The sequence below is a fragment of the Triticum urartu genome, chromosome 3A (assembly GCF_056163025.1).
Source record: "Triticum urartu cultivar PI428250 chromosome 3A, HENAU_Tu73, whole genome shotgun sequence".
Taxonomy (NCBI): domain Eukaryota; kingdom Viridiplantae; phylum Streptophyta; class Magnoliopsida; order Poales; family Poaceae; genus Triticum; species Triticum urartu.
In genome coordinates, this window is record NC_141875.1 from 357,685,951 (window position 1) to 357,697,127 (window position 11,177).

Below are 11,177 nucleotides of genomic sequence, written 5' to 3' on the forward strand. Positions count from 1 at the left end.
TTTTGCCATTCTTAGTTTTTGACAATTATCACAATTGCCATTCCCGTGGCAAAAGCAAAATGTTGAGAGTGGCAATTGTGATAATTGTCAAAAGCTAAGAGTGGCAAAAATGAAATAAAATTATTTTGCTTTTGCCACAGAATGGCAATTGTGATAATTGTCAAAATCTAAGAGTGGCAAAAGTGAAATGTCAAAATCTAGAGTGGCATAAGAAAAATCGGCAAAATCTAGAGTGGCATAATTTTATGATTGATATGGTAGAGCCATAGATCTAAGTTTGAAACCACTGATAGGCAGAATATTCATTTTTTTCCAAACAGGAGGCCACATCACTGCAAGCTTAACCAAATTCATGGCAAATCCACCTAATCATGGGCACGAACTTAGTTCGAATACAAAATCAACATCGAGGATTCGACCTTGTAGATGCGCTTTATACATCTCTGACTCCAATGCTTGAAGAGCCCAAGAGAAACTGGATCTTAGACATATCTGGTCTTCCCATGAAAACCCTGCTTCTTCACCTGTGAATTCATCGTGTACAAATATGTCAAGAATTGATTGATACACTTTCCAGCTAAATTAACCTCTGGTAGTTTAGCAAATGAGTGTTTCTATACCACTTTGAATGTTGACTGCAGCTTGGATAGAGCAACAGGGCACTCTCCCTTCTCATCATACTCATCAAACTCTCCTTCGGAAAGATCAATGTCAAATGGTGTCCCATGTACCTTAAAGAAGAGGGAGATTATTAGAACACCAATAAACCATAACAAGCATCATGCTGCAAGAGTGAACACATAGATTCTCAAATATACTTCCTCCGTTCCTAAATATAAGTCTTTCTAGAGATTCCACTATGGACTACATACAGAGCAAAATGAGTGAACCCACACTCTAAAAGATGTCTGTATACATCCGTATGTAGTTTGTAGTGAAATCTCTAAAAAGACTTATATTTAGGAATGGAGGGAGTAGCTATCAAGCAATGCTTGCTTCATTTGATAAACTAAAATCCACATATCTGCAGTACATAAGGGTAGTGGTACTGGGTAACTGCAACTCAAGCTCTTAGTTTGATTACAAGTTGTGCCTTTCGATTTGGGTGGAGCATAGAAGAACTTAATTAGTTTCTCTTAAATATACTATGTGGGATGAAGAAACACACATTTTGAAAGAGCCCAGGAAGAACACATACAGAAATCACAGATTTGTTTGTCAAAAAACAAGGCATATTGTTTTCTGTTCATGGAAAAGAAGACAGGCAATGAATAAACTAGTAGGAATATCTGTGTTCTCAGATGCAATATAAACAGAGGTATCATTGTAATGTAAACACATTATATTAGTTCTTTTTTGTTCAATGACACACATGATATTAATTCATAAGCAAAATGATGCAAAAACCAATAATACATAGAAGCAACCATGAATTCATCAGCAGGTATATAACAGTGAAACCAATGAGTCAAGCTCGCATTGAACAAATGCAATATTAGAGCTCAGTTCTAGGCTTCTAGCACATAAATTGTCTGGGCAAGATTAATTACTACTCCCTCCGTTCCAAATTAGTTGACTTGAATTTGTCTAAATATGGATGTATCTATACTTGTTTAGTGTCTAGATACATCCGTGTCTAGATAAATATGGGTCAAGTAATTTGGAACGGAGGGAGTAGTTACAAATCAATATAGTAAGCTGACTGCAAACAAAAATCCAGCACATTCTTTTATAATGTGAATACTCGTGGATGTGGTGAAAGATCAATAAATACTTACAGATTCAGCCTTCCAGCCATTACCAAAAGCAAACTCAATAGGTTCATAGCCTCTGCATTCAAAGACCATCAAACAAGTCATCTCTCCTTTCTGGCTCTGCTCAGCAGTCAGTGGTGTTCCCTGCCCAGGAATCATCACAACTGATCCCTCCCTCGAACATAACTTGCACTGAAAGAAAACCAGAACACCGTACTGATAAGACATATAACGACATCACAAAAGTATGTACTGGAGGAAATTTTTTGCTCCTGTACACATTCCCTGGAAAGATCTAGGGAAAACACAGGCAGGGGCCTTTCAAAAGTCACTAAGCAATATAATCTACCATCAGCTAATAAAACATTTAGATTTAAATTATATAAATCATAAAATGGTTTGCAATAGAAGTGCCTATTTGACAAAGTAGTATTATGGATCCTATGAAGTCCCTTAAAAGTCAAAAATAAGAGATGCTGAAGCTTCCAACAAAACAAATGTGCAACAGAGTAATGAGATCTTGCAACACTGAAGCACAATATAAGTACTTCTCTAGCAAGGTGCAGGTGTAATGACACCAAAGAGAAGGGTGTTCTACCAGCAGTTTGAAATCCTTTATATTTGGTGAAGCTCATTGCCCTAGGGTCTTTGAGATGCATAGTGTGTCCTTTTAAATCACTTAGCACATAAAGTTGTACTAAAGCTGCATAAAGTAATATGGATCGGAGGGAGTACTCTCTTTGGATCAAAGACTGAAGGACAGTGAGCTAGCTGTCTGCTTTTAAAACGTCCTGATGGTTCCTAATGTCAATTCTAGCCAACCGGGAGAGACCTATGTTTATCCACTAAATAACTGGTTCAATGAAGGTCCATAATAAACAAACAAAAGGAAACCATATATTAATAATACCCATTACCCACAGAAATCAAGTAAATCTGTCTATCCCAGACACGTTTAGTGATAGCAATGGAGAATTGTAAGCAGTTGGTACTGTAAGCAAATATATTATGTCCCTGCTGTTTAAATAAAGATATCAGCTTGAAAACTAAACTTCCATTAAGAAAATAAAAAACAAAATAAGATCACCCTGTGTTCAATTGTTCAGTACTCATTATTCAAAAAAAAAAGGAGTGGCAGAAACAGTGCCAGCAATAACAAAGCCTCAGACAACACATGCAGTGTTGCAGGCTAGAAACAAGAGTTACAAGACAGTCAAAGTTCTCTAGCATAAGCAAAGTAAACAGGTCCTCCAAAATAAGTCAAAATGACAGCTTGATGCCATCGGTCCACCTTGGATTTGTTTCATCCAAAAGATGGGCATCCTTTTGTTAAAATCCAAATCACAATATGAACATGCTATATGCGTCGTTGAAGACCTCATAAGATAATTTAAACTATTACCACATAAACAAGCAGACAGAACACATATTATATATATAATTTGTTTGGACTTCACTTGCAAAATCACATGAAACCAAAATTATCACCACACAATAGCATAGACTTAGAAGAGCTTAACCCAACGTCACACAGTAACAAGATTCCTGGACATGTATGCCAATCGTAGAAGATGACACACCTATGTTCTTAACTTCGAACACAAACTGATCCTCCACCACACAATTCGATCCCCATTTTGGTTAAAAAAACAGTTCAATCCCCGTATTAATGACACCTGGCATCAAACGGGGTAAAACAGAGAACAGACTACCAAATCCCACACGGAAATTTCAACCCTATTCTGCGAACAGTACACACAACACAGGACCAAGCCGACCGATCCTATCAATGCAGAAACCCGCATTTCCAGTCTCATCGATGACACAAAAAGTATTTCCCACAGACAGAAAGCTAAAGGGCGCATATGAATGAGTCCAGAGGAGGCATGCGGTGACAGAAGGTGGCACCTTCTGGAGGAGATTGGCGGTGCCTTTGCCGGTGGGCAGTTGGACGACCTCGTCGAGGGAGACGCAGGTGGTCTTGGCGCTCGTCTCCCCGCAGCTCTCGCACCGCAGCTGCGATCGATCCGACGCAGATACGCAATCGCCGTCAGAATCATCCGAATCGGGGAGAGATGTGGCGTAAGGAAAGCGATCAGAGAGTAGGCGGAGTCAGGAAGCGAACCTTGAAGTAGTAAGGGTAGCTGGGGTCGTCGCAGCCGCCGCGGGGCTGCAGGTTGGTGAGGCCGTCGAGCTCTGCCCCCACGAGCAGCGCGAAGAACACCATCTCCCCTCCGGTCGACGGGGTTGCCGCCGCCTCCTCCTCTTTCAGTACTTGCTAGGGTTGGGGGCTTGGGGTTTTTGGGTCGCGTCGGTGGCAGACGAAGGCTTGAGAGGAGAGGTGGGTGGGTTTGGGTTTGTGTGTTCGCTTTGCCTTCGCTCTGGGGGAGAAGGGGACGGGGGAGGAATATGTGTTTTTTTTTTTTTGGCGAATGGGAAGAATATGTTCGGTCGCTCTGCGCCTCTCGCCGTTTTTTTTTTGCGGGGGGCGCCTCTCGCCGTTTAGGAATGCCCCTGGATTTTGCATTACACCTCCGTTCTGGTTTATTTTTGAGTTAATTAAAATAAATAAATCATCCCAAATGATAAGTGTCACACGTGTGGCATGAAGCACTCCGCCCCTGACATTTTCTACAACTAAAATTGGCATCAAAAAAAAGTTGCCATACTTTTTCATTCGCCTTTGCTTTTCTCAAAGTCTTTCGATTTTTTAGTCAGGTCGTTGAACTTTATAGTACCGCATGTGGTACTGATGAACGTGCACAATTAGATGAAATGAATTGTTGTTGTTTAATACACCCGTCCAGTGTTGGTTGGCACAGTGCATGCCTGTTTGGCGACAATAGATTAGGCTCGCCAGAGAGTATTGTTTCTCAAGCAACATGCATAGGGTTAAATATCCTGTGCTGCCAACAACTACATGCTTCCATGCTCCAATTTTTAAAATAATAATTATAAGTGTTTCAAAAAATTCTGAAAAAAGTTGTGAATGTTCACAAGACATAAGTCTACATCCTCTGAAAATTTCATATCCAAACGCGAAATATACACTGAGAAATAAAAAAAGAAAAACTAAACATGAATAGTGTCACAAGAAGACAAAAGCTAAAATGGCACTATTCACATGAAGTTTCTCTTTTCGTTTTCTCATTGTATATTTCGATTTTGGATTTGAAATTTTTAGATAATCTTGTGAACAACCACCAATTTTTTTTGGAATTTTGTGAGATATTTAAAATTATCATTTTAGACATTGGAGCATGGAAGCATGAAAGTGTTAAGAGCACTGGATATGTCCTCCCCCAAGAGAAAAAGCTCTATACGCAGCCATTGAATGCTGACATGAGAAGCGACTTTTTGACGTGTCATTGACTGATGCGTGTAACTGTGGATGGGGTAAATGGCTAATGGGTGAAAATGTGTTGTATGGGAAGAAAGTATATAGTGCGGTAGAAAGAGAAAAATTACCGCGCATTATGAGAATCAAGCTGTAGTATAACTTGTGTTTATTGAATGCTAGTGCATAATTCCTTATTGGATTAGTGGACGGATGAGCACAAATACAAACTAAGATTAACCATAAAGAGCATGCTCTTGGAATTACATAGTACTAATAATCATGAGCCTAACACGATCCTGGGGACGACCAGGTGATTTGAAATAAAAAAATACATAGTAGTACTGGTAATCCTGAGGCAAAACTCAGATTAGTTACTTGGGAATAAAAATTACATAGTACTGAAAATCTTTCCGGCACCGTCGGCGGCAGCATCATCAGCTTCAGACTTTCAGGCGACCTTTGAGCAAAAGAACAGTACAACAAGCAGGAGCGTCTCTGCATTGAAAATAGTACGGGTGGTTGGGCGATGGTACAAAATCCTCTGAGAATAACGCCATGATTATATACGAGACGACGGAGATATGGGCAATAACTGAAGGCAATACAGAGAGGCTAATATAGTGTCTGCTGATCCCGAGGCAAGTGGGCGGGTATGATTTTAGTAGGCATCGTCGTCAAGTGCTCCTACGCAATTTCGTCTGAGAACATTGCTTTTCTGAAGAAAAGCACAACAACACACTCTGAAACACTTTGGATTCACGCTCTGAAATGTCTCGTTTTTCTCTTGCTTTGATCTGATTCGTCAATTCTGACATGCACGAGAAAAACCTTCAAAAATGAATCTAAGTCGCCCTGAATTATTTCGCTTCTCTTGCTACCATATTGTTCTTCAACAATCTGTCTTGTAGGAGAGAATAATTTAGAAGCAATGCTGAAAACTATGATCTAAGAAATACTTCACGCCTTATTTTCGCGACAAATCATTTCAAAGTCTTTGTACTCTAAAAACAAATCTTTTTCAAAGACTCTGTTTCGCAGGAAATATCTCAGATTTCACTGAGTGCTTTGATCGATCCTCTTGATTCGAATCGTATCTCAATGCCACTCTTTCAAAGATTTATTTCGCCCCGTTGTCTTCTAACATTGCAGGACTTCAGTTTATCAAAACCTTCACTAAGATGCATACATTCAGGGGGAGCATACTTTATCTTCGGATAATCTTCTATTACTTACTTGTTCGCACAATCATTGGCCAACAATCCTCCAAAAAGGAGGAGGGGGGGGGGGGGGGGGGGGGGGGTATTGGTGCAATATCTTGAACCCTTGTGTTTTGGAGATTGTTGTCAAAAACAGTCATGTGAAGTGTGGAGCACCATACAAAGTTACAAACAGCTCATAGTCCATCGCTGTAAAATGTTTTATTCTCAAAAAGGGGCTGTGGAAATTTTGAACCAATCGAACCAAACTACACTTGACAAACAAAAATTTAGGGCTCCTTTGATTCAAAGGATTTACATAGGAATTTTGGAGGATCATAATCCTTAGAATTTTTTTTCCTATGTTGGCTGTTTGATTCAAAGGATTGAATCCTACGGGGATTTTTCCTAAGGATTTCTTTGTACTACTTCCCACAGGATTTCTAACATCCACTCAAACCTCTTTGAGAAAATCCTTTGTTTTTCCTATGATGCAACCAAACAACCCAAAATCCTATAGAATGGAGATGAGCATGACATTCCAATCCTATGTTTTTCCTATTCCCAAGTTTTCAGAATCCTGTGAATCAAAGAGACCCTTATTTGTGGGAGATAAATAGAAAAATTCAACTCCGTTACTCAGCTTTCCTTTCACCCTCTGAGTTCTGACAATGTAACTACTTTAAATTCAAAATCCAAACTGCTCATGAATTGTGTATATCCGTAATAAACATCTGCTTTATCTACAAAGATGTCAAATCATCTAACATTTTTTTATAGGAAAAACAACAAACACGGCCACATTAAATGGTTCTGCAAAACCAAACAAAAAATGACATGAAAAGTGTGAAACACACTAAAAATGTAAATGTAGTTGGCATAGAAAACTGCAGTCATATGGTAATGGCAAGGAATCACTCAGTGCACAAACTTGAAATACAGGACTACTAGGATCGCTAAAACAAGAAGAGCTATCAGCAAGCCGATAATCCACTTGTTCCTATCCATCCTTCTCACCATGGTCCCCATGATCTTTCTGCTCTTGCCAACGTTGTCATCCACGTCATGCAACTGAAAAGCCAATCAAGATTGCAAATAAGTAGGTTAGAAAACACAAGACACTAGCAGCTCAAATATATAATACAACTTACATTTTGTATCATGACAGTTGAGTGATCTTACAAACATGTGTACTGTAGGTGTTTGATTGTTATGATTGAATACCACTACAGAAGTTAAGTTCACTAAGGCACAAATAAAACATAGGGCTCTTAGGAACAAGGGACAAAAGAACCTAGGTAAAGCATCAGGATGCAACCTATGTTTTTCCGACATACAAGGATTTGCCCAAAGGATAACTCTACATCTAGCAGACTAGCATCAAACAAAAATATCAGGTCAGATTGCAAAAATACTGCCACAATCCAAAGTGACCTTGATAACCCACAAATAGAAAATGTTTACGTTTGCTACTTGTACAAAACATTCAGCTGATACATGTCCATCCAAACAATCCCTTGTGGGTATATCAGAATTGAGGAAAGTTATGGGTAGGCAAATGCGACAATACAAGTATTTTATGAATAGAAATTATAGAGTGGCTCATCAAGCTCAATTTGACTTAAAGTATTTTCTGGACATTTCTCAAAAAATATTTTTGAATTCAGTGATTCACAAATTTCCAAAATGTGCATGATCCTCGGTTCCTTGCTCCATCAGGCATGAATAAGGAGACTTAAGAATGAAAAGAAGAAATCAAGTTCATAAATGACAAGAAATACAAAACAAATAATCAGTTAAATTCAAGCAACATATATACTGTAAACAACCTGTAGATGTAATCGACTTGTAAAGTAAGGTAGGTTCTGCTTCTAGCACTTGTAAATAAACAGTTTACATATATAAAAAGGCTTAAAGCATACAGATATATATATATATATATATATATATATATATATATATATATATATAAAGTAAGGTAGGTTCTGCTTCTAGCACTTGTAAATAAACAGTTTACATATATATAAAGGCTTAAAGCATACAGATACATATATATATGTAAACTGTAAACTGTTTATTTACAGCCATCTACACACAGATATTTGCTTGTAAACTGACTATAGACGAAGATGATACTCCTTGTAATATACTCCCTCCGTCTCAAAATGTAAGACGTTTTTTGACGTGTTAAAAAACGTCTTACATTTTAAGACAGCAGGAGTACAATACAATCAAGGCACAGAGGCGACACATGGTAAGTTATTCAACATGATTTGCATTAAGCAACCTGCATAAACTATGAATTATTTTGGGGTCCACAAATACTTTGTGATGGAAAAATGAATAATGCGCAGAAACAAAGCAATTGACAAATAGAGAGAATTAACAGAAATGTTACTTGCCGTATCATTAGCATGCAAAAGAGACTGGCGCTGCTGATGCAAGTCATGCATGATGGAGACTCCAAGCTCTTCTGTTTCCAGCATAGTTCTATGGCTATCTCTGATCCTATCAGTTGACTGATTTTGCCTTTCCGTTGTCCTAAGCAATCTTGACCTTTGATCAGCAGATACCTGCAAGATGCAATATCAATAGATCATTGGACTTTAATGGGACAAAAAAAATACTGATAGACAATGTCGAAGGATAAGCTGTTAATACTAAAATGTGAAATAATGCAAGGTTAGTGGCTAAAGATGCAGATGCAGGAGGAAGCACAGTAACCTCGTACTTCAACAAAAACATGAATGAAGCAAATTTGATATGTTAGTTGACTGCATTCAATATTCTCAGACTTTTCTGAGTATCACACAGAATCATCTGGGCAGCATATACTATAGCATGTGCATATATTAGAAATTCTAACTACTTCAGAAAGAAAAAGAGAAAAATCACTTAACTAGACATTCATAACAGATGGACTGAGAAAGTATGCTTTCAGACAACATTTGTGAATTACAATTCTTTGAGATGGACAGACTGACAGAATGACAAATATCAATCTATAATATGCTAAGTACTTATGTAAGGAGTGGCAGGATTTTTCGGTGAGTGTATGACTCTTGAATGTTGAGGTCCAAATTATCAAATGCTACTTGTATAATATATGTAGCATATTTGCATTTAAAAGAATATCTGGGCCATGCAAAATTATCTGATAGGGTATTAAAGAAAAAGAAACCTCCATATTTTTATGTCACCGGCCAACCTGGTTTAGCTGTAGATTGAGTTATCTAGTGATTGGTAGTCTGGGGCTATACTTTGGTCGAGAATTACATGAAACAAGCACCAACCAAATATATATCAGAGTTTCCCATTTCTGACATCAACAATCAGTAAAATGTGGGTAATAAAAGACACTCAATGCATCACAGTACTTAACTCACCTCCAAATAAGAAACCACTCATGAATTAAGAATAAGGAACATACCACCAACGTATCTGCCATTCCTGACTCCAGCAACTCCTCTCTCGCCCCTTGTTGGCCATTACCAGCAGTGATTCTCTTCAACGCTCCCTTCAGATTGTTAAGATCCGACTTGTACTCTCTCAGTTTCGCCAGTTGCCCGGCCCTCACGCTCGGCTGGAGGTTCCTTGCTTCAAGATCCATCTTCCTTATCTAGAAAAGGAAACCCACATCCAGACATTTCTCAACATGTACAATTACGCAATCACTAACCTATTACCATAAGGTAATCTATCTTGTAGATTCATACAGTAAACAGTTTCCTGATCGTTGCAAAAAACAAACCCCTCCCTTGAGATATCATAAATCAATCGAATTCCTCGGAAAAATTGTTTGGACTGAGATATGTTTGGTTACAGAGAAGAAGGGTACCAGTGCCTCGGCGCCATCGATGCCGGATTTGATCTCCGAGGCCTTCTGCTTCAGTTTCTCTACGCGCGGTACAAAAGACAGCCAGAAAACGTTAGAAAACTCGAGGCGAGAAATATTTGGGAAAATAAGATCGGAGGACGATTCCTGGACACAACATACCTCCCTCCTGGGAGGCGGCGGTGGTGCATTTCCGGGAGAGGGAGGCCGAGATCTCGCAGTACTGGCGCTCGTAGCCCTGGAATACATCGGTCATGGTCGATGAGCCTGATCGCCGGCCGGCCAAAACCCCTCAAAGTCTTCCTCGTTCCGATCAGGCTAGAGGAAGAAGAGTCGGGACGAAGGAACAAGAAGGGGAAATGGGGAGGAAGACTGGTGAGGACGAGAGGAGAAACCGGTTACGTAAATCAAAATCGAAAGCGCATTTTCGTCGAACCAATAGGTTTTTTTTTTGAATTACCCATAGACCGCTTCCGTAATGGACGGCTCTCGTCAATGTAACGCATGTAGTTTAAATTTAACCGCGAGCACTGTAACTCCGGAAGTCTGCATCATGTCGCTTTCCTTACTTTTTATCTTTCTGTAGCTACTTAAGAGAGGATTCGAGAGGGAAGATGACAATTTTAGATGTATCTAGGCTTTGCCCTTAAACCGCTGTGTTCCGGCTGGCAAACCCTAGTTTTTCTTTGCTTCGATCTGAAATGAAATCAATCACAATTCATCCCTAAATTCCCGTGTTTTCTACTAGTTCAATCACAAAACACTGACAGAAGTAGCTAGGTCGTGTTAATTGGTATACATAGCTCGGTTTAGTCCTTGGAGGCGACAAATCAAAAGTCCAGATCAGATGTGGATTCCGTTTTTTGGCAGCAGTGTGAAGCAGGGAAGCTAACGATGACAGTAGACAGTTCGGAAGCAGGATCAAAAAGGTTAGTGGTTTCCGAAGAACAATTCTTGAGTGCCAAATCCCACCCAGCCATCCCTTCCAGTGCTTTTCTTCGGTGACGGGCGGCGCTGATGTCGACGTGGCGGCAGTGGAGTTGGTCGTTGAG

General features: G+C 39.3%; 2 protein-coding genes across 2 annotated transcripts; both read right to left on the reverse strand.

Moving 5' to 3' along the window:
• Nucleotides 1-228: 228 nt before the first annotated feature.
• On the reverse strand, nt 229-4,155 carry LOC125543847 (uncharacterized). Its single transcript, XM_048707329.2, has 5 exons — nt 3,880-4,155; nt 3,663-3,770; nt 1,779-1,946; nt 621-731; nt 229-524 (listed from the first exon to the last, which is right to left on the reverse strand). Exons 1-5 carry the CDS (start codon nt 3,979-3,981, stop codon nt 483-485), a joined length of 531 nt encoding a protein of 176 aa, XP_048563286.1. The 5' UTR covers nt 3,982-4,155; the 3' UTR covers nt 229-482.
• A 2,889-nt stretch (nt 4,156-7,044) lies between these two features.
• LOC125543846 (vesicle transport v-SNARE 13) lies at nt 7,045-10,571 on the reverse strand. The gene is made up of 5 exons (XM_048707328.2): nt 10,288-10,571; nt 10,129-10,187; nt 9,721-9,909; nt 8,693-8,863; nt 7,045-7,361 (listed from the first exon to the last, which is right to left on the reverse strand). Exons 1-5 carry the CDS (start codon nt 10,379-10,381, stop codon nt 7,209-7,211), a joined length of 666 nt encoding a protein of 221 aa, XP_048563285.1. The 5' UTR covers nt 10,382-10,571; the 3' UTR covers nt 7,045-7,208.
• Between the last annotated feature and the right edge of the window lie 606 nt (nt 10,572-11,177).